Here is a 24,339-nt window from a genome sequence, read left to right as displayed (position 1 = left end):
GGGGCAGAGGAGAGACCGGGACGTGATGACCTTGAGAGAAGACTCCATAAGAGTGTGGTTGTCGGTCTCCTCCAGGCAACTCGACAGACAGAACAGGGCACCAGGTGCGGTGCTCTTGGCAGTCAGGGATAGCAGGTTAGATTGTAATTCAAAAGCCTTCATGATCGGTTGCTCAGTCCTTGTAGTGGTTATGCTTAGAAACTTTCAAAGCCAAATAATTTCATGTATGGATTAGGGATTTCTGTGTATCTAGAGAGAAAAATGGATAATTGAGCAATATCTGTGAACCTTTGAACACACTCCTGTAAGTTGAAACTGGGAAGTATGTGTCCTGCAACTTGGAAGATTGTTTTGGCTATTTTACTTTTCTCAAACTTCGATATGAACTTAGGATCAATGTTTTTTATTTAAAAAGGCAGCTATGATTTTGGTAGGGATTGAAATGAATCTGTAGATCCATTGCGGGACTATTGCCATCTTCACACTATTATGTCTTCCAGTCCATGAACATGAAATGTTTTCCCTTTTTTTTTTAGCTCTTCTTTAATTTCTTTCAGTGGTATTTGATAGTTTTCACTATATAAGTCTTCCATTTCTTTTTTTTTTTTTAAAGATTTTATTTATTTAGTTGACAGACAGAGATCACAAGTAGGCAGAGAAGCAGGCAGAGAGAGAGGGGGAAGCAGGCTTCCCGCTGAGCAGGGAGCCTGATGCGAGGCTTGATCCCAGGACCCCGAGATCATGACCTGAGCCGAAGGCACAGGCTTAACCCATTGAACCATCCAGGTGCCCAAGTCTTCCATTTCTTTGGTTAAATTATTTCTGAGTGCTTTATTCTTTTTGATGCTGTTGTAAATGTAATTGTTTTCTTAATTTCACTTTTATATTGTCCATTGGTAGTAAATAGAAATGCAAGTGATTTTTTTGTATTGGCCTTTTGCCGTATGACTTTATGGGACTTATTAGCTCTAATAGTTTTGGTGGGGGGATTTGCTTGTTTGTTGGATTTTTTTTAAGGCTGACCCTGTTTTTGGTGGATTCTTTTTTTTTTTTTTAAGATTTTAATTATTTATTTGACAGAGAGAGGTTATGAGTAGGCAGAGAGGCAGGCAGTGGTGGGGTTGAAGGGGGAAGCAGGCTCCGTGCCAAGCAGAGAGCCTGAGGGACTTGATCCCAGGACCCTGAGATCATGACCTGAACCGAAGGCAGAGACTTAACCCACTGAGCCACCCAGGCACCCTTTTGTGGGTTCTTTAGGGTTTTCTGTATGTGAGATTATGTCATCTACAAAGAGAGGTAGTTTTACTTCTTCCTTTTGCAGTTTGGATATATTTTCTTTTTCTTGCCTATTGTTGTGGTATACCTTCACTGTGGAATGATAATTTGGCTGAATTTAGAATCTAGCCAAAAGATGCTTTCCCTTCAATCTTTGAAGATCTCATTCTCCAATTATTTTGTAGCCTCTATTACCTTGTAATCTGGTAACAATCTGATTCTCCTTCCTTTCTGTTGACTCTTGTTTTACTGGTACTTTTAGGGTTTTCTTTGCAAGATTAGAATATGAAGTTTTACTATAATCCATCTGGCTATGAACTCTTTTTTTTTTTTTTTTTTTTAGTTTGTTTCTATTTAATTTGTTTTAGTACTCAAAGATTCTTATTCTCTAAAGACTCATATCTTTCATCAGTTCTAAAAAATCCTTGATTCTCTCTGGTGTCTCTGGAACTCTGAGATACAGACTTTAAAACTGGAATTAGCTCTCACATTTGTTAACTTAAAAAAAAAAAAAAGTACCATCAATCTTTTGCTGGATTCAGCCTTGTATTCAGCCTGTCTTTGGAGTTGTTTCTGTTTTTGTTTTTAATCTCAATAATTGTGATTTTCATTTTTAAAATCTCATACTTGTTATTTTTCAGGCTATAATGGGTGTTATTCTGTCCCTTAGGTGGCTGAGGATATTCGATGTACTAACTTTAAAGACTTTTATAGATGCTCTGTTTTCTCTGATTTTGTGGGGGCAGGGGGTGGTGGTGCGGGTTAAGGTCTTCTAGCTTCCTCAGAAGCGGGCCGCCGTCCTTGTGTGGGGGTCATGGCAGCTCAGCACAGCCCCTGTTCACCACAATGCCGCCTTGTATTATTTTCTTCCTTGGGGGAGTCTTCGTTTTTCTTTTTTTAGGTTAAAAAGAGTTTCTTTTTTTGCTTTATTTCTAGCTATGTTTGCATCAATTTATTTTTCTGTCTCTAAATTGTTTTTCTTTGGTGCAGGAGGGTAAGCGCTCGGCATGTGCTCCGTCTGCCACCTTGAACCAGGTCTCCCCACTATTTCTTCAGCTGATTTATAATTCACCGTCATAGCACGGTCTTCAGAGGTCTCTGTGTGGCCTCTCCAGCAGACTGTGATACACATTTAATGAATGATGTGTGACTCTTTATTCCCCTTGCAAACTCCCTAACGTATTAGGACATTTCAAATTACTTTTAGATTCTTTTGGCCCAGAAATTAAATACCAGGACTGCTTAGCAGGCATCACCGGCCTGACGCATTTAGTCGTTTCGTCCATACAGGAAGTGCTGCCGTTTTCACGGGCTCCAGTGTGCCCCCGAGCCCACGGTTTCATCTTCGTGACACCTCCCGCTCAAGCATCCCAAATGGCCTGTTGGCTATCCTTTGAATTCCTTGTCTAGACATATTTCTCAATTTAAAATTCCCCTGAGCCCTTCCTCTGGTTGCACTTTTAGGGTTAGCTAACGCATTGTTTTAAGTAGGTTAGAACTGTAAGTCGAATCACAAGATTTCATTCTTTTTTTTTTTTTTTTTTTTAAAAAACTCTATTTCCACAATTATCTCCATTTATCATTTTTCTTATTTTTTTTAAAGATTTTATTTATTTACTTGACAGAAAGAGATCACAAGTAGGCAGAGAGGCAGGCAGAGAGAGAGAGGGAAGCAGGCCCCTGCTGAGCAGAGAGCCCGATGCGGGACTCGATCCCAGGAGCCTGAGATCATGACCTGAGCCGAAGGCAGTGGCTTAACCCACTGAGCCACCCAGGTGCCCCACAAGATTTCATTCTTGAACCGGTCTTCGTTGAGCACCCCTGCACGCCAGTCAGGGTGTGAGGCTGTTAGGTATGCGGTGTGAGCCCAGGGGTGCAGCAGACGGTGGGCCCTGCTCTCGGAAACGCGACAGCCTTTTGAGACCCATCGCGAAGCCAGTGCTGATTGCATGTAACTATAGACCGGTTAAGACCTATAAAGGAAGAGAACGGGATACTCTGTGTGAGTAGAGCGGAGACTTCTAATTTAAATTTGGTAATAAGGAAAGGGATTTTCAAGCTTGTTGAAGAGGAGCCGTGGACTATTTTGTTGATGAGGTTTTACGTAGAGTGGAAGGGCAGCCGCCTTACTGACATGAGGCGGGAGTGTAACCCTCCTGCTCTCCTCCGTGGTCACGAGGCACCTCGCGGAGTCCTCCGACGCTCCAGGAGCACATGTGAAGCCACACTGTTCTCGAACAGACCGGCCCCTTCATCTCACAGACCGGCTAGCTGAGGCGCAGAGGGCTTCATCAGCCAGCACCGTGTAGCTCGCCCAGGCTGCCGAGTACCAGAATCAGGGCAAGAACACAGCTCTCCCAAACGCGTGTTCGTTTCACTCCCTGCTGCTCTGGTTCCCCTTTGACGTGTTTTATTATAAAGTTAAGGTATTTCAGTCTCTGCTATGCCGTAGTTCTTTTTTCCCCCTTAAATTAATTGTACCCGTTGTTGTTCGCATCACACTTCACCTTCTGTGCTCTGCTCCCCTTTGTATATCCTCCGAGTTTGTAGCCTTGGAAGCTGTCCCACTGCTATTTTGTTTTTATTTTATTTCTGACATGTCATAGAAATCAGCTCTTTCATTTTCTGCCAAGAATTCAAACACACACATCCGTTTTATTCTTTAGGCTTTTAAAATTGATATCAAAGTGTTTATGTGAACCCGCTAGCATTCTGATTTGTTGGGTTGTTTTCTCTTGCTTTTTCGTTTATCTCGGCAAACGGTAGACTTCTCTGCCAGGCCCTTCGGTTGTTAGTCTGGGTTTTGTTTTGACTTCCTCCTGTTTTTAGTGTAACACTTAGGTATCTTGTACTGTTTTTGTTTTGTTTTTGTTTTACTGTGGCAAAAAAGTTCAGGGCCTGGGCAGCATTTTTGCTTGGACACTTAGGAAGCGTAAGGAAGTGGTGAATATTAAGCCGGCCTTGGACCTGAGGCTGTAGTGTCTGGGCGGTGAGTGCAGAAAGAAAGGTGTTTGTCCTGATTTGGGAGACCGGTAGGAAATCAATGACTTGAGCAGAATAGCACGTGAGTGCTGTACTTAGGAACATGATTGCAACCGTGCGAGTTTAGATGCTTAACCATCAAAAGTTGTCTGGACCCCAGTGGACTAACAGAAAGCCGTCCCGATGGTACGAATGTTCCACCAGCCAAGGGCTGCCGCGTGGTGTTGCGGACGGTGATGCAGACCAGGCGCAGAGAGATGGAGGCTGTGGAGAAAAGGAAGGAGATCGGGGGGCACGGGGTGACTCGGAGCAGCTGGGATGTTCTTACCTGTGGGTGCCCCGCTGGGATGTCCCTGAAAGCCCAGCTGGGGCTCACACTGTACCCCTCCTGTCTCAGCTGCCCTCTGATGAGCTGCCCTTAGGAAGCAGGGAGCTCTTGACGTCCGAGGGGGTGGTAGACACCATTGTCTGTTTTTTTCACTCTGTGTTCCCATTAACTCCTGCAACAAAACAAAAAACCAAGCCTTACCAGTTTTCCCTTCCTCCCGACCCTGCCTACCTGGAACTTCTCCGCGGCCACGCAGGCTGCTTTCCTCTCAGGCAGCAGGCAGGGGAGAACATAAGAAGGTACCAGCCCCGTAAGAACGGAATTGCTGGCTGCATGAATTGGGTCAGTGATTTGCAGCAGAACTTGGATTTCCTTGCAAGACGTGTGGTTCATGTTTATGCGTCCAAGGAGAGGTCCCTGCTCTCTGTGCTACATCTGCCTTTTTGTCCTCGGCTGCACTCGGCTGCCTGACGGGCTTGCTGCGGGAGCACGGATGTGTGTTCACCTTCTGATGCGTGGTTCTCCCGTACCTGCTTTCCCCAAAATGCTCCGTGGGATAAACTACCTTGTGGAGAAGATCCTTCGCCATGTGATGGTTCTGTTTCCGTAGAGACAGCAGCAGTGTAACGCACTAGGTGCCATGTCCATAGAGAAAGAAGAGGCGTTTGCTACAGAACGTAAAGGTTTGATAGCTTTTCCTTGCCTTTATGTTTTTGCTGCTCGAGCTGCTGGGCTGATGATGATCATGTTTATTTTTGGCAGGATGCAAGAGCCTCTGGAACTTCCCAGGCATTGACTATAAAAAGGGGAAGCCCACTGTATCTTGCCCTGTCTGGTTCATGGTAAAAATACCTGAGAATCAGCTGTCTTCTCTAAGAATGTATCAGTTTCCATTTTTGAACACAGATTTCATAATAACCATATGAGCAAGTCAGGAAATGACATTGTTGCGTTGACCTTTCTGTGAACAGAAACTTGTCGAAGTATTTAAGTTGCCATCTTTTCTCATCTTTCTAGAAATACAGGAGTTGATATCTACATAAAGTATTGACTAGTTCCTCTCTAAATTTAATGAATAAAGAGAACAAAGGAGGGATTCGGCATGGAAAGGTTTTTAAGATAAAATAGTACATTTCTGTTGATTTAGTTATCTGTCTTACAGACCCTTTCCCTGCTTTTTCAGTAGAATAATGTTAAGCTGAGCAATAGTACTAAATAATTTGCTAATCCGGTCATTCATTTTGCAGTTCTGCCCTTTTCTGGAGTTAGAGCGAGGTATCTGGGTTCCTCAGGGTGTCTCTAGCTGCTGTCTGGTGGTGAAAGTTCAATATAAGAATGTTTGTGGTAAACCTTTCCTTCCTGAGAAATTTTTCATTATAAGTATTATACCACAAATGGCTATGATGAACCTGCTAGAAATCGAAATTGAAGCATGTGTGTCTGTTGGAAGATCTTTTTTACATTGATGAATTAGTTGCAGTGCGTTTAGATTAGTAGTTGGTTTGGAAGTTTAAATCTCTCTGTTGGTTCAATAATAGTAAAAGACCAATATCATAAATGTACTAATCTAGAAGACAGAGAATCTTCATTATAAGTGTGTAACATATTTGTACTACATTTTCTGTACCATATGTGTTGTTTTTTTTTTCTCACCTTATGGTTTTCCAAAAGGCAATTTTGTTTGTTTGTTTAACTTTGCTTTGGCAGAGAACCATAGAACACGGTGGAGTAGCAGGAGATGGTTTTGGTCTGGTATGTAGAAATAAAGAGCAAAACATCACATTCCTCAAGGGGCATAAAAATGATCTGCACTGGGGCGCCTGGGTGGCTCAGTGGATTAAGCCGCTGCCTTCGGCTCAGGTCATGATATCAGGGTCCTGGGATCGAGCCCCGCATCGGGTTCTCTGCTCCGCGGGGAGCCTGCTTCCTCCTCTCTCTCTGCCTGCCTCTCTGCCTACTTGTGATCTCTCTCTCTGTCAAATAAATAAATAAAAAAAATCTTTAAAAAAAAAATGATCTGCACTTGTCATAACTGTTGTCAAGAGGCAGGGTGCTTTTTGAGCGAGTAAGAGAATCGTAGAGATAAAGGGGATCTTAGACTCTGCCTTCCTTCGTATTTCACCAGAGCTGCAGTTAGTGTTAGTGTGCCTGTGTTACAGATCATTGTTCCTCCCACAGATTCTCTTCCTCATGATGGAATAATCAGATAAACTGTCTCTCTTCCTAGATCATCTATTGTTTCAATGTGGGTGTCCATGACTAGTTTTGTAGACTGCTAAATTTTGGAGGGTAGTGACAAAGAAGAGAGAAACACATCCTACCTTCATCCTACAGTAGCGTTCATCCAAGCTGATGACCGCAGCAGAGATCCCAAAGTGCGTGGACACTGCCACTTCACACTGTGCTTTTTAAGAAAGTTAATCTTTAAGTAAGGGGATATGTTTCATTGATTTGCTCTGCAACCTTTCTTTTCTAGAAACAATAACCTCTTTAGAGACTCGGTCCTCTCTCAGCCCTGTGTGGGCTGTTCTGGGAGTACTACCAACCCAAGTACTGGGCGCTCATGTACCAGAGGGGGTTTTCCAGGAATTTCCACTTGGAATGAGGGGAGAGGTTTTGTTCTCCAGTGGTGAGGCTACAGTATTATTAGGCAGAAACTATTTCTTGTTAAGAGTAAAAAGCCACGAGATCTGTATAGACTCAGACCCAAAATGAGATCTCAGCAAGGATAAGAGTCAACATCGTAATGACATTCCAGTGTCGTGGAAGCCAGCTGCACCCCTACCCTTCTAGAAGTTTACTTATGAATTTAGTGATCACTTAGTGAAGACACTCAGTAAATTCCTCTTTTTTTCCCTAAACTACTTCAAGTCAGATCAAAAGGCAGTGGTCCTATTCTTCTGTGAGAGCTGTAATCTGAAATTTTCATTTGGATAATACAGCCTGGTGTAGAACGGTAAGCCTGTGGATTTGAATTATTCAGTGGTTTTAGATCCAGAAAGAAGTGGCTTCAGATACTGGTTCTGCCACTTACTAATCTGTGACTTGGAGCATGTTAATTCTCTTCTTTGACCTTTATTTCTTTATTAGTGAAATAGGAATACCATAATAAGCAGTAACAAGAATTCAAATAATGTATCTGAGGACCTAGCTCAATGCTAATGCAACGCTCATATTCAACAAATGTTAGTTCACTGCCCCTTCCCTCCCCAAACCTCTCCAGTGATCTAAAAGTAAAGAAATAAAGATAGAATATACAGTAGATCATCTAACTTCCATAGGATTTTTCTAGCTCTTTTGTTGTACTGGTCTTTAGTTAATTGTCGGAAGCAATTCAGTTGTCTTTCTTCATTAATAAATGATCTTACACATTTTTGGTTGTAAATGATAATTATCTAGTCACATTTGACCTAAGAATTATAATAGGTTAAGCTGAAGCTTAAGTGCTTGCTGTTGTTATGATGGATGATTATGAAGACTGATTGGTTTATAAACTTCTTGTCGCAGACACGACTTTCACTTTGTTTTTCGTTTTGTCTCAAAACCAGGACGGTACTGGGCATGAATACAGCATGGCTCTTACTTCCTTTGTATATTGATAAGGTCCTTCTTTCTTTAAATGGAGTTTGTAGTAATCAGAAGGGCTTGGTGGAGATACTGAAATTTCAGGACCATTTCTCTGATATGAGAAGTGAGAAAGAATGTAACCTTGCCAAGGATAGGTATCTAGGGGAAGACTTGAAGCAGGGGCGAAGAACAGCTTGCTGGAAGGATATGGAAAGCCCGAGTAGTTTGATAGATGAAAGAATAATGTGGTCGACACAGTGAGTTTTGAATTTGTGTTAAAGTATGGTGAAATCTGCATTGTGATCTTAAGGACGAGAATAATATGATCAGAGTGAGTAGCGAGGATCATTTCAGAAGTAACACAGGTATCTAGAATTGAAGGCCCATAGCTGGCTACAAAACTATTTAACTGAACGATTGAGTACCTCATGTGTAAAGTGCTGTTTGGGCACTGATCAAGATGAGAGCATAAGGCATAATAAAATCTTCCCTTTCACACTGACAGTCATAACCCCCAAATCAGGTAAAAAGTTCCAAAGGGGGGTGATTGGCAGATCACTGTCAAGGTTAAAGGGCATTGTAGGACTGCAGTCTTAACCACTTCCCACGGAAGGACTTCTGTCAGAGAGCCTACAGAAGGGTGACAGCCCCCACAGCTGCCCAGGAGCTCACTGGTTCTCTCAGGCTGCTTTGTTCATGCACCCCTTTATTCATGCACAATTTTTAAGTAGCAATTTTGCTTAAATAATGACATTGTATTTTCACATCCTTGGTTAGAGGGCTCTACCCAAAAAGTGTTTACCTCTGGAGCTGAGTCATCTTAGAAAACCAAAATAAGTAATTACACTCAATGCTGGTCCTGAGCCCAGTGTTAAACTTCTTCTTCTTCTTCTTCTTTTTTTTTTTTAAATCAGCAGCCTGGCTGATAGAATAGACGGTTTGCTCATTAAATATATGTAGTTTGTTAGGCTGAGATGAGGAATCCAAAAGACCTTTGAAATTAAGATTAGATTTTAAATTCATCTTAATAAATTAGAGATCTGTTTTTGGAGGAGACACTTTATACTAGCTTATCTCGTTTTCCATGAGGCAGCCTAGAGGTGGCGAAGGGTGGGAACTCTGCAGCCCGATGGTCTGAGTTCAGATAGGCATTCGTAATACAGAGCTCTGATGATGTGATAGGGGGAGAACACGTCACCCCAAAACTATGGGGTGATTCAAGGGGTATGTAGTTTCACCTTCCTATAAAAACAACTTTTTAATTGACCTACGGAAATAGATTATTTCCTATCAAAATAATTTTTAGGAACTATGATCTAACACCATGCCTTTGTTTTTAATTCAAAGACTAAACAGTCTCAAGGGAGCTCTTCAAATGTGCAGCAATCGAAGGTAGTCGAGACACTGCCGTAGTGATTAGGAACAGAGACACAAGAGCCATACTGTACTTCCTTGGCTCAGATCCTCCTTCTGCCCTAATTTGGCTGTGACCTCAGGGCAATTCCTTCTCTCTGTGCCTTGGTGTCTCCCTCTATAAAATAAAATTAATAATAGTATCTGTCGGGCACCTGGGTGGCTCAGTGGGTTAAAGCCTCTGCCTTTGGCTCAGGTCATGATCCCAGGGTCCTGGGATCCAGGGCTCTCTGCTCAGCAGGGAGCCTGCTTCCTCCTCTCTCTCTGCCTGCCTCTCTGCCTACTTGTGATCTCTCTCTCTGTGTCAAATAAATAAATAAAATCTTTTAAAAAAAAAAGTATCTCTCTCGTTGGGGATTGTGAGGTTTAAATAAGTGAATCCTTGGGAAATGTTTGAGCTGAGTGTGATGCGTAGTGAGTGCTCAACCAGTACTCATGCTCCTGGTACTGACAGCAATCGGTTCTGTGATCCCTTGATGAAGTCACATAGGCCAACTGACTGTGGCTGCAGTCAGTACAGAAACAGTTACCAGATACAACCGCGGGTTATACCATCGCTCCGTGCTCCGAGAATTGTCTCACCAGAGCTGAAGTTAATACAAAAGGGACTTCTCGACCATGATGCAGTCCTCCGTGTTCCGCCCGAATCAGGGCTAACTCATGACTGGCAAATACTGCCTGGGAGCCTGAGCCATGTCTCCCACTCTGCCCCGTAGTTGAAATACAGTGATTACAACACACACACACGCACATTTCTTATAGTCTGGTAGAGGAGATAATGTAGCCTGATCTAGCACGTTTCCTGGACTTTCTTTTGTGGGGGGGGGGGGGCTGTGGTGGTAAGGATGTTGGGGGCTGTGCAGTTTTGTATCTACTTAAATCATTTAAAGGACTTTTGTCTACTAACAGACTCTCAGTTCATTTAGCATTTTCCTTCAGTTTGCTTTCTTAATAATAACAAAAGTAGTATACCACTTTAGAGAATTTGACTCAGGGGTGTTAATAGCTTCTGTTTTACCTTTTTGCCTTTTTCCCCTCCATGGAGGGAAACAGAGGGAGAGAATCTCAAGCAGGCTCCATGCTTAGCACAGAGCCCAATGCGGGGCTCAATCCTAAAACCCCAAGATCTTCACCTGAGCCCAAATCAAGAGTTGGATGCTTAACTGACTGAGCCACCCAGGCACACCTTTCCTTTTTGTCTTTTTCCCCTACTTTATAATCTTTTTTTTTTTTTTTTTTACATTAAGCCTCTTCTGAAAATCAGGAAAAATTTAACTGGAGAATTTGGAGAAATACAGGAAAGTATAAATAGACAGGAGAATGTTACCCATAATTGAACTTCTCCTAACATTTTGACATATTACCTTCACATACTTTGTTTTATATTTTTATATTATTTTATTATTATTATATTATTATATTTTAATATTATTATATTATTTAGCTGAGACCATGGTATGTGTATGTATAATTTTATCTTATTTTACAGGGTTACTGTGAGGATAAAATAAATAATATATTTAAGCTTTAAACACAGTGTCTGATAGTATGCCTCAAACATTCAATAATTGTTACCTATTATTGTAGCTATGTTACCCTTATTTTTTTACCTCTTACGTGCTAAGCATTTAGAAAGGCTTAATAAGCATTATATTTTAATGACAGTGTAATATTCTATAATTATGAATGTACTAGGGCTTACTTTTCCTTCCCCTCATATTTGAACATTTAAGTTTCTTCCAGAATTATTTTACTGTAAATAATATTTCCATAAATATTTTAAAATACAAACCTATCTTTGCACTTCTGATTAATTTCTTGGAATAGATTCTAGAAAGGGAATTGCTGAGTCAACCTGAACATTTTTAAAGATCTTTGATGGGTTTGTTGCCAGATTGCCCTCTAGAAATTTTGCTTAACTTCGTACTTTCACTCTTACTTAGTAAATTTATGAGCTGTGTCAGAAAATCCCCTCCAGCACTAAGGATTACCTTTTTAAAAAACATCATTATTATTTTTAGAAGGGAAAATGGTCTACAGTTTTAATAATTTTTTCATAATTAAAGCATTTTTATGTTATTTATATTTCTTCTTTTTAAAGGTCTATTTTCACTTTGCCCTTTTATTAAATTGAAACCTAAATAATTTTGGTATAAATTTGTGTGACTCCCTTATAAATTAAGGCTATTAATTCTTGCTCTGTCACATTTACTGAAATAGTGTCCCAAATTTATATTTTTCTTTCTTTTCTTAAATATCCTTTTCCTTCCTAATTTTTCCATTGCTTTTGGCCTTAGCAAATCCTTTCTATCCATAGACCCATATGTTTTCTTCTAATTTATATAATTTAACATTTACATTTAGCTCTTTAACATCCTAGAAATACATTTTTCTTTATACAGTAAGGTGATCTCAATATTTTCCCATGGCATGTTGCAGTTTTTCTTACTTCTTTTAAATACTTATTGCATTATATTGTAATTATTTTTCTGTAAATTATTTTTATTATAAATAATTTTTCTTCCTCATAGGACTTAAGTTTTTATCTCTTTCATTTTTATCCCCAGCAGCTAGCACTATACCACCCACTTTGTAGAAAACAAATAGTTAATAAATGAAAAAAGAAATATACAGTTATATATAATTTGTCCTTAAGATTTTTTTTTAAAGATTTTATTTATTTATTTGACAGACAGAAATCACAAGTAGGCAGAGAGGTAGGCAGAGAGAGGGAGAAGTAGGCTCCCTGCTGAGCAGAGAGCCCGATGCGGGGCTCGATCCCAGGACCCTGGGATCATGACCTAAGCCAAAGGCAGAGGCTTTAACCCACTGAGCCACCCAGACACCCCTGTCCTTAAGATTTTAAATGCATGATGGAGTATTCATCGTCTATTCCTAGCTTTCAAAACCCTAAGAGAGATTCTGTAGCAGTTTTAATTTTAAGTTAGTCTACATTCCAGAGCATCCGTTAAAATAAACTGGAGTGGTCTGGTCATGTCTGGTCATAAGAGAAGCAATGTGAAAATGCCTTGTACCAGTAAGTGAACTTTTTACTTTACAATAAGAGGTGTATCTGACCAGTAACTGGAAGCTCTTTACCTGTTATCTAAGCCATCCTCTTACTGGATAGTTCCCCAAACCTATCCTGCTCCATATGAGCAAATGATAATGATAAGTAAAATACACCTTTATTGTGATCAGAACTTAACTGAATAGCTACAATTTAAATGATGATTCTCAATTATTTTCAAACTTGTTATCTCACCTGGGTTCCTATTCTCCTGTTTCCAACTGCTTTCAAGGTATCACGTACCTATACTTATCCATGCGACTTCAAATTCAGCAATTTCAAACGTGAACTCCTTCCCGCTCATTCTGTATACCCAAAACCAAGTTCTATTTCCTCCTCTTGTGTTCCCTGGTTTGGACGTCGATATCATGAACCACCAGTAGACTTTCTTGGCCCACTCATCCCATGTACGGACTCAGTTCTTGTACCTTATCTTTTTTATTTATTTACTTTTTTATCTGAGCAGTATTTCTCCTTTTCTCTCTTTCCCATTATCAACCCTTGTAATCCCTGACCTGGACAATTGTCATAAGCTCTTAATTGGTCTCCCAGCTTCCATACCATCCTCCTTCCCAATCCATTCTACATAAGTGATTTTTAAATGGGGTAAGCGTTAGAAAAAGTCCTCTTTCCCCTCAAGACTGAGGTTCACTAAACTGAGGGGTAGACCTTAGTACCTTGTTTTACAGAAAGCTTCAAAGATTATTCCTATGCATACCCTTGATTAAAACCAGTGATTTACAAGTTTCTCAGGTTATGTTTTCAAAACCCAGTTATAAGTACATTATACTTTGACTTGAAAGTGTTCCATGCTTCCCCCACTGCCTCTAGTATAAAGTCCAAACTTCTTAGCTTGTGGTAGAACAGGCTTCATTCATGTCCTGGCCCTAATCTACTTTCCAGAGGCATTTTTCAGCTACTCCCTTTCAAGTGCTTTTGGGTCCAGACAACTAAATTAGTCCCAAATATGTCACATACTTTTGGGTTTCGATCCCTTTTTCCAAATCACTTTGTCCATCTAGGGTGCCCTTAACTTTTTTTCTGTAGCTGGGAATGTCTCTCCTCAGTGTTAGCTCACCCCGACTACTCTTGTCCCCTCCATCCTCCACACGGGAGTCACTGCTCTTCACCAGACTCCTCAACACTTTGTACTCGTGTGGCTGCTTTCACTACTTTGCAGTGATAATTTGTTTATATATCTGTCTTCATCAGTATATGATTAGATTATTGAGATGAAGATAGTCTTACTTACCTTTTATGAGTAGACACCCAGTAAGAATGCTTCTTTCCTTTTGATTAAGATTTTAAAAATTCTCTCCAAGTCTTCTTTTTATACCCACCTCTTCTGCCTGGCAGATTACTTCTATCTGTAGCATCCATTTGCTTTTATTTTCTCATCAAAAAATTGGCATGTCTTATGAACAAAGAAAGAGCCTCCCGAATTTGTACCAAGTGATGGTTGGTGGTCAGTTGAGTATCACAGAACTCACTAGTGTCTAAAGATACCTTTCTGAGATCTTCACCAAAGGAAGATGTAGAACATCTTGTTGCCTGTTCAAGGTATTCAACAGGTTTTGAATGTTAAAGACAGCCACCAAAACTGATCTGATAACTTGGATCAATTCTGCTTTGTAAGTAACTGGTACCATTAATGTCTGCTTCACACCTGGAAGCATTCTTTCATTGTCTTATAGGAGCTATGAAACACTTTTTTTTTTTTTAAGATTTTATTTATTTATTTGACAGAGAGAGAGATCACAAGTAGGCAGAGAGGCAGGCAGAGAGAGAGGAGGAAGCAGGCTCCCCGCAGAGCGGAGAGCCCGATGCGGGACTCGATCCCAGAACCCTGAGATCATGACCTGAGCCGAAGGCAGCGGCTTAATCCACTGAGCCACCCAGGCGCCCCTATGAAACACTTTTTAAGCCAGAAGTCATTTATGGTATATTACATCTTCTAAGACCACGTCTGAATTGTTGGCTTTCACAGCGAATTGTGGGTCTAGTGGTAGGTCCTGCAGTAAAGACACCATTTATGTTTTCAAATACCTCTTCCATCTTGGACTACAAACACCTAGTACTTATGTCTCTAGCAAAATGTGCTAGAAGTTCACAAAGGCTCGGAAGTTTGGGGGGAGTTATGATTAGCTTCCAACTTACAATGTAATCATTACTGTCTGGTTCTGAATATTGGAGAAGAGGTTCTGATATGTGTACTCTAAGATAATAATTGTGCCTGATATCTCACAAGAGATAGAGATGATTATTAATGACTTTTGTGGCATCAGACCAAACAAAATACTACAAATCATGAAATTTTATCACATGGATCCATGTGTAAGAAATTTTTTAAAAGTTTTTTCTGTTGTCATTTTTCCTCTGAGAATATCAGACAGGAAATTGAATGTAGTAGTATCTTCAACATTGAAAAATACTAGGTAACTACATTAGTTCTGAAAGCAGCATGAGCATGTCCTTATCTTATTTAGGACATGGATTATGAATAATAATATATTAAAGAGGCAAAGCCCATTCTATTTTCAGGAGCAGAATGTTTCTGGTGCCCTCAAGCATGAAAAGCTGTGGTGTTGGATTTGTTTCTCTCATAGGAATTGTCTCCTGTTCCATTTGGACAATTGATTTCAAAGGACGAGAGACAAAATATAAATTTAGGATGAAAATTAAGTTCATTTCTGTGCTCATTTTTATTAGCCTAAAATGATTGGTTGATTGATTGATTATGACTCAGCACAGCCACCAGCATCAATAGGCTTGAAAGTTTGGGGGCAGTATCGGACCCCTGCCTGGAAGATAGGTAGGGAGAGAAATCATGTGGAATTACATTGTCACCTAGAAAGGTGTATTTCAATTCTGAATGTCTTCGTGACTTGTCACGTAAAGGGAGGAAAATGTAACAATAAGCATAGGGTTGTGGCTTAAAAATCAAGAGCCCTAAAATAAATAAATAAATAAATAAATAAATAAAATTTTAAAAATCAAGAGCCCTAAATCTGTTCTCTGCAAATTACATACCATCTTTGATCCTCTCCGTTAAATGGAAAATCATTTAAAATATTTTCTTACCCAGAAATGAAATTGAGTTAAAAGAAAGGGAGGAGTGGGGCGCCTGGGTGGCTCAGTGGATTAAGCCGCTGCCTTCGGCTCGGGTCATGATCTCAGGGTCCTGGAATCGAGCCCCACATTGGGCTCTCTGCTCCGCGGGGAGCCTGCTTCCTCCTCTCTCTCTGCCTCTCTCTCTGCCTACTTGTGATCTCTCTCTCTGTCAAATAAATAAATAAAATCTTTAAAAAAAAAAAAAGAAAGGGAGGAGTGTATATAGACAGATATAGAGACAGGTAGGTAGGTAGGCAGGTATGCAGTTAGGGTGACTGATTGATCTATCCCTTTTAACCTTTCCTTTAGATTCCTTGGCTTTATCTGAAAATTTTCCCTGAGTCTCTCTTTGAGTGTACTATAATGCCTGAAAAATAGCAAAGGCTCTGGTCCCTTAATATTCACCAAGACTTGCTAAGTATAACCTCTATAAAAACACTTCACATAATTAACTCAGCACTTAAATGTAAGGAGAAACCAGAGCTAGTTCCCAAGCACCTAAACATGAGAGAAGGACTTTTCTGCTTCACTTTTTGGCTTCGATGGTAAAATTTCTCTGAAAAGTACTTCTTTCAATTTAGGGGAGGAAGTGAGAGATTTCCCAGGAGTAATATTTAGCAATAGTCATGTGGCTCCACATGCGAGACAGAAACCCTTTGTAGCTGAACACGGTGGGGAGGGAGACCAACTGAAGATAGCTGAAGGGCAAAATCATAGATTCCTTTTGGTAAGTTTGGATTTGTTCCTTTAAGACTCTCCAAGAGAGAGCAATAGACCTGGCCTCCAGAAAACCAGTGTTAAAGACAAGTTATTAAAAATACTTACTTTCAAATTTAAATTTGGATTAGGTTATAAAAGAAAGCATTCTAATTAAAGGATCAGTATAAAATATGGGTTGATTATTAAGATTCTAGTAAAGGACCAATATAGTCTGTTTTGGTAACCAGTATGGAAACTAAGTCTGAGGGAAGACAGTGAACTCTAACCAAATCAGGAAAAACACATATGTTGCTGTTGTGACCTGTGTAATATACCACAAACATCAAAGGTCTCGTAACTCTGGAAACACCTAAAACACAGAGAAATTAATTAAGTAGCAACTCAGACTTGTATACTGAACTACGAAACAAAAGCCAGAGGAGTCATCTCCCTGTCACGGTGTGTGGGTCATTGGTCACTCCTGGTACAGCACAGCTCTGTGGTCCATGGGCTTTGAGCTCGAGAACCCTTCTTGTGGAGTTTGCTTGGGCTGCACCTATCGATTCCCACCTGGCTCCCACTGTGCTTATCAGTTGCAATGATAGTTGGTTCCTTTGCTCTTATCACTCTTTCATTTGTTCCCCCTGGTCATGTTGGTAATTATTAATATAATGTAAATGTCTTTGCTTTCAGTCCCCCTCGCCCGCTGGCTAATATGAATGACACCCTGGTGAGCCACGCCTCTGCGTCCTCCGGAGTGCCCACCCCCACCAAGAGGTATGTCGGGTTCACGCCTCAGTCACTGCTCAGAGTTGGCCTGGCCTGGGGAGCAGAGCATTCCACGGGATGGAAAGGACTGGCTTTCTTTCTCCTTCTTTAACTGTCTTTTAATATTATTTTCTAATTTTTTTTCTTCCTTTTCTCCCGACTAACTCATAAATATAGCAACCAAAGGAGTCTGCTTGTGAGTGGTGCCTGGGGCGTAAGCTCTCACTTGTGACAAGCAGTGAATATAGTGTCAAAGCAGATTAGGTACTTCGGAGATTTTTTTTTTATTAACATTAAACAATATTTTGATGATCATGAATTACAACAATTTTGCATTTGTGTTCTTTAAATGTCAGAGATGATTTCTGCTTCCTGATTAGACTGTGTGAATTGAATTAATCCCTGATATTCACCTAAATCATTCTGTATATGATTCATGAACATTTACATTGAAAGCTGAGTCTCTCTCTTAGTTTTACAAGGAGTTTCCCTTTAGGGTCCTACAAGGAACTGGAACTGTGTACTCCTTTCTCTTCTTTATTTAATTTACTCCTCTCCAGAATTCTCTTAGGCAGGACTTAAAAGAACTCCATAAAATGGCTTACTTTCTGTTTGATTTAAGCTGTTCCATAATCAGAGCATTGCAGAAACTCCCTCAAGGGCACAGCCATTAAAGAATTCTTTCTAACAGTCATCACCCAGAGAGAAGGAAAAAAAAAAACAAAACCAATAAAGACATTCCAACTGACTCCCCAAGTTCTTCCTGAAGAAAACTACTTTGTCCATATGTACTGATTGCTTTGGATTAATTCAGCTATAGAAATGTCATCTGCCTAATGATACTTGGACTTAACATATAATACGTAATACTTCAGATCAATTGTATTTGTTCCCATTGGCTAAAACCCCTAGAGCACTGTTTCCCAAACTTGACTGATGAGAAGACTCAGAAAAATCATCTAGGTCAGTTGTTAAAAATATAATCTTCTGGGACCACATCAAACCCAGTGGATCCTGAGATCCTGAGAAGCTACACCTTCAACAATAAGTATTCCAGGTGATTCTTACATCAAGCAAGTTTGGGACGGAGCCTTGGGAGGAAGCTGAGGCTTGCGCTGTAAGGCTGCCCTGGAGTAGAGCAGTTAATAAATTTAATAAATCAGAGTGACCTGATAATGCAGTTGTTACCACTGGGAGACTAAAGACCGACCAGGTGAGAGTGCTTGCCCACCACCTTCCTGAGACACCGCCAGCAGGAAACAGCCTCACCGCTTCCTCCGGGCAGAGCTGAGGGGTACTGGTGACTAGAGCATAGAAGTGAGCCAGGCTCTCAGCATTCAAATCCCCACCCTCCCCTGACTTTGAACAAGACCTGTACCTTCATCCTTCAAATTTATAGAATGGGAGCAATAATAGTGTCTACCTTGTGGGGGTTATGTGAGAATTTAAGATACTGTTTTCATTATTTATGAAGTAAACTAATGAGAGAACAAGTGGGTAAGAAACAGTAACTTACAAAAATACCCTTTCAAGGAAGAACAAAGAGCTTCTGCAAGGATACAGAACAAGTGAACCTCTCCCATCTGCCTAGATATGGCCACCACCCTCCCTGGCCTTAGTCCTTAGTTTTTTAAAATTAATTAATTTTTTATTTTTATTTTTATTTTTTAAAGATTTTATTTATTTATTTGACACACAGAGAGAAAGATCACAAGTAGGCAGAGAGGCAGACAGAGAGAGAGGAGGAAGGAGGTTCCCTGCTGAGCAGAGAGCCCGATGCAGGGCTCCATCCCAGGACCCTGAGATCATGACCTGAGCTGAAGGCAGAGGCTTTAACCCACTGAGCCACCCAGGTGTCCCATCCTTAGTTTTTTTTATGTTAAAACACCTTAGCATTCAAAGCCAGACCCAGAATCTAAACTAGTCTAAATCCCAACTCCAGGGGTGTTTCCATTTCAAAACCAGGAAGCCAAGGTGGATTACTGGAACAAGTCAGCTTGCGGGTGGTAGAATGGTCTTAGCAATGCTGGCCATTAGAGTTTCACTTCATCTGAGTTCTCTTCACTTACTAGTTTTGTCACTCTGAGTCACTTGAGTCCCTGAGGGCCCCAAGTGCCTGGTGACCAAGTCACCAGGCATTCAGCGACTGCAGCTAAACGTAGCTGCCAGAGGCTGGTGGGGCGGGCTCTTTCTGAACAATGTTTTGCTGCTTGAGAAGACAGAGATGGGAAACTCATCGTCATCATAATCCTCACCGCTGCCTCTGCGGAAGGACCAGCCTTCCGCTGGGTGCCGCCGTGGTAAGCCCCAGGCGGAGGATCCCTCACGAGCGCCGATGTCGCTCACGAAGTATCCGTCTCTGCTGAAGTAGTTTCAGGTGGTGTACTGTAGCCTGGACTAATTTATTTTAAAGTCATTGTTTTAGCTACTACGGCTTTCCGGCGGAGCTAGGTCTGGTAGAGCTGGTCAACCCTCGTGACGGCTGTCACACTGCAAGGTGTTGAGCCGCGGGACAAAGGCCGCCAGAGCCCTTAGAGGCCCACACGGAAGATGGGACGCCTTCATTTATCAAGGAGAGTAGTTGCTGGAGTAGAGGCCACATGGGAACAAGGTGCAACCCCCCCCCCCCACAATGTAGTCCTTAGAATTTTAGGAGATTTCATTTATATTTGGGATGAGATTATGATGTACCGTGTGGACTTCGTTGCATAAGTCATAGATCGGGCTTTTTGTGGCCCAAGTTACCAAACCAGTGTAAATTTCTAGCTAGTATTTATTCGGTGTACTTCCTTAAGGACTCATCAGTTTTTTCTTTCCTCCTCTGAATGTCATCAGACCTGTGTCTCCAGAGTCTAATGAAACCTAGGAACCCAACACATCAGCCCAGTCACAGACTCTCCTCTGCTGGGCCAGAGAATCCTCAAGGGGATTGAGGCTACTCCCCAGAAATAAGAGGTGTCCTTTAGAACTCAGCGTAAGACATAAATCACCGAATTAGGCAAGAACATGCATAGTAGTAAAAATGCAGAAAAAATTTAAGAGCTAGTTTTTCAAAAGGCAGCAGGTGTAGAAAATACAAAAAAATGACAAGGGTCAAAAATACTGTGTTAGTCCAAATAGAAGGTCATCACAAATGTGAGAGTTACTTTTTATCTTTTTCTTTCTTTACTTTTTAAAGACTTACTTATTTTAGAAAGAGAGTGGGTGCATGCGCAAGGGTGGGATAAAGGACAGAGGGGGAGGGAGAGAGAGAGAATCCTCAAGCCCACTCCCTGCTGAGTGCAGAGCCCAACATGGGGCTCGATCCCAGGACTCCGAGATCATAACTGAGCCAAAATCACAGGTTGGACACTTAGCCAACTGAGCCACCCAGGAGCCCCCAGAGTTACTTATTAAAGAAAGAAACTTTATCCATTGCAAAGATGCTGGCTGTCATGTGAGATACTATGAATTCTGTTCCTGAAAGGGTCCACTTTGTGGTTTGCTCGCCGTAATATTCATTTCGTATGCCTATATTGACGTTGCTATAACTCAATAGAAATTCCATTTTTGCTTCAGTCTAAATAATTTCTGGACATTTCCTTGCTTTTAAAAAAACCAAAACAATACACTTAAAAGCAAACAATGCAAAACTTTCAGAACTTTAAAGCAGAGGCTTAAAATCCCCCCCTTCTACCTGATTTCCTCTGAGGCTTGCTTCGGTCCCTCTTCTTCCACAGGGTTCAGAATGTGAACAGTGTTGTTATTCTCTGGACTATTGTAATGTTTTTAATCATAATGTACTTTCAGACCAATATGGTAAATGATGCAAATTTTTTTAATATCTCCCGAAGCCTTAGCTTTATGAATTTTTATGAATATTTAAATTTTCACAATTCTGTGGGCACTTCATAGAACTATGGCAGTAACAAAAACTTGAAATATGAAACTGCTGCTTTGTGCATTTGGTTGGTATATTCGTATCAACTCTTTTTAACTTCAGGTATTAAAATTTAGCATCAAAAAGCACAAACCCAGTTAAGCAAGATGAAAAAGTCTAAGTTTTAATGATCTACTCTGTAACATTGTGTTCCTTGTGAATATTCTACACTTAAAAATTTGTTAAGTGGGTAGACTTCATGTTACATGTTCTTAGTTAAAAAAAAAAAAAATGCAAGGAAAAAAAGGGACAAACCCACAAAGACAAAGGCAAAAGGAGGAAGCAAAGGGCACAAGGGCCCATGGGTCATAAAAGGGGCTAAAAAGCTGCCAGGATGCCCGCCTGTAGCTTCTCTATCCCTGATATTATTCTATCCAGAATGCCATCTCCATTCCCTGCTGCTGTGGCTCCTTCTCCCAATACTGCCGATGGCCTCAGGTGCACAGCCGCGGAGTCCGCACTCAAGAGGTTGTGTTTTCCTGCCTCCGATTAGAAAACTCCAAGGAAGGACCCTACTGTCCTGGACTGTATTACTGTTCCTCTGTGTGTCTGTGATGGGCCAGGCCCGATAGCCCTATATCATCGAAACAGAGGGAGGAGCATTTCCCCAAAAGAAGGTTATACTGTCAAGAACAGAAGAGAGTGGCCATGGGAAAGACAGATAACAAAGTTGTTGGCAGACCACTGATCTGCTTCCCAGCACACCAATGTGTGCAGAAGTGTGTACATACACATGCCCACGCACACCTTCTCAAACCGTTTCCACTAACAGGGTTTTCCTTCACATAATGCAGTACTCTACGTATACCTGCGAGTGCGTGCACAACTCTCCCAGGAGTCTGTCGCCTCCTTTGACAGCCCCGGGCCCTGGATACTTAGGCCAGGTCAGGTCTCCATATGTCTTTTTGTGACAAGTTAACCCATCCTACCCTGAAGCAAATAATACGTTGTCCAAGGTAGGGATCAGAAAGGAGGATAATTGTAATTCAGATAGGACAGGGAAGGGACAGAAAGCATGGCATATTAAGCCACGTTTGCCTATGTTTCCTTTGGAAACACCGCCAAAATGGCAGCCAAGAGATTATCTTGAGTAAAAACCCACTAGAAGAAAGAAAACCGGAAGAGGAGACAATAGCAATGAGAATTTGGAAGCAGCAGAGCAGATGGGTGAGTGGACGCTGATTTTACAGACTGGAGAAGACCGAGGCCTCAGTTGACGATGAGAGGAGGCAGTGGTTTGCAACAGTGAGGGGAGTCCAGAAGAAAGCCCGTCTCAGGAATGAGAAGGCTCGGGAAAGGAGGAGCAGAACAGAGGCTGGCAGTCTGTGCAGAAGCACTTAGAGCCGCAGATTGTCTCTGTACTGGGTAACGGCCCCTACCCCAACTCTGCCAAACAGCCGAGGTTTTGTGTTGGGGTTTCCCGGAACAATACAACCCCCATAAGACCCCACTTGTCTTCATTATCTCACCCCGGGTGGGCTGAGGCAACCGCTTTCAGACAAGCTGTCTCCCTCCCTTGCAGCATCATTCTGAAGACTTCAGGAAATCACTGTTCCATCCTGTTTTTCCTCTCAGGGCGCCTGGAACTCTGGCCATAAGGGGCACAAGACCTAAGTCCCAGCGTCCTAGAGAGTACAGGTTAACCTGTTGCTTTCCTCAGCAGATTGATGGATTCCCCCCTTGGGATGGAGAGTTGCTCCCATCCACACCTCAGCTTGACTCAGCGAGTTCTCCTCAGTGTTACTCTCTACTTCGAGTATCCGTTTCTCTTTAGTCAGAACCCTTGGCTATAAGTGACAGAAGCTTGGTTTGAATTAGCTTAGGGAAAACAAGAAGGTTTTTTGGTTTGTTTTCATTTATTTTAGAGTGTGTGTGCATCCAAGTGGGGGGAGGGCCAGAGGGAAAGAGAGAGTCAGAAGCAGACTCTGCACCAAGCGCGGAGCCCAACCAGGTGCTCAGTCTCAGGACCCTGAGATCATGACCTGAGCTGAAACCAAGAGTTGGATGCTTAACCCACTGAGCCACCGAGGTGCCCCTGAAAGTTTTTGTTTCTGTAGCCAAACTGTGGGAAGGGCAGAGTGTTATTGTGGCTGGTCCTCAGGGGTGGCCAGAGCCAGGGGAGCTCTGACTCACTTAGGTGTCTCCCTGTCTCTCTCTGCTACCCTCACGCTCCTTGTTCCTCCCTGTTCTATGTCGGCTGCTCGTTCCCAAGTATAGCTGCCCTTCACATGGCAGGGAGTATGTGTGACACTGTGTGTTCGTTTTTCATAACCTCAGTACCCTACAGTGATTGACCCTCTCTTTGTACCAACTTGAAAAGTCCCAATGGAAGTTCTTTTTGGTCCAGCATGGGTCATGTTACTCACCCACAGGTTTTCTGTTTGCTGTCCCCACCTAAGATAACATGGTTGAATGGGTGAGGGTCAGTCTCCAAAGAAGGGAGGGTCTCTTATCTGTGGAGAAGGTAGGATGCTGAAGAGACACGTAGCTATAGCCTTCTTTATTGTGTGGTTTCTGGAAAATATTGTATAGGTAAGTGATTACATCACCCCTCCATTAGCATAGATTTGTTTCAGGAGGCCCTCTTTCCCCCTACCACCTCATTTTTATTTCTCTCAAGGGTTAAATAATGCTTTCTATTCTGTTCAGTTTATATAGATGTATTGTGTTGGGACATAACACTGCCTTTGGGTGATAACCTTAGAGCTTACCTCTAAGCTCTAAGGCAAACCTTAGAGCTACTAACTCTGAGTAGTCACCAGTTGCTAGGAATCTCAAGTAAAGTCAAGATTTTATCAGTCAGAAGTTTTTAACTTTAACTTTTTAACTTTAACACATACTTCAGAAGGAGAAGCATTTGGGGGCAGGAGCAGAGGGAGAGCAGGCTCCATGCGTGACAGGGGGCTCGATCTCACCACCCTGAGATCATGACCTGAGCCAACATCAAGAGTCAGACCCGTAACTGCCTGAGCCATGCAGGCGCCCTGGAAAAGCATTTTTTTAAAGGCCAGAAGAGACCATAGTATAAATATTATTTCTGAGCTGAAGACACACAGATGAGTTGTACTATAATAGTATTAAAATGGCTTTCCGAGTGGGTGCCAAGGTAAAGGTTTTATCTTGTTATCTGCAGAATACTGCAGAATGACAAAAGCCACAACGTGCTGTGTTTTAGACTGAAAATAACAGACTGAAAATAATGGCGCA

At 41.6% G+C, this 24,339-nt stretch overlaps 1 protein-coding gene across 10 annotated transcripts in view; it reads left to right on the top strand.

The window, feature by feature from the left end:
* DTNB (dystrobrevin beta) overlaps positions 1–24,339 on the top strand; it is a 262,585-nt gene that overhangs the window by 169,059 nt on the left and 69,187 nt on the right. For all 10 annotated transcript variants that reach the window (XM_045979068.1, XM_045979067.1, XM_045979063.1 and 7 more), the window contains one exon: positions 17,139–17,222. In XM_045979068.1, coding sequence (XP_045835024.1) covers positions 17,139–17,222 — 84 coding nt within the window. The remainder of the gene's footprint in view (positions 1–17,138; positions 17,223–24,339) is intronic.

Source organism: Meles meles, chromosome 15, assembly GCF_922984935.1.
Source record: "Meles meles chromosome 15, mMelMel3.1 paternal haplotype, whole genome shotgun sequence".
In the NCBI taxonomy this organism is placed as follows: Eukaryota; Metazoa; Chordata; class Mammalia; order Carnivora; family Mustelidae; genus Meles; species Meles meles.
The sequence above is the reverse complement of the archived record's forward strand: the minus strand, read 5'-3'. Positions and strand labels throughout refer to the sequence as shown.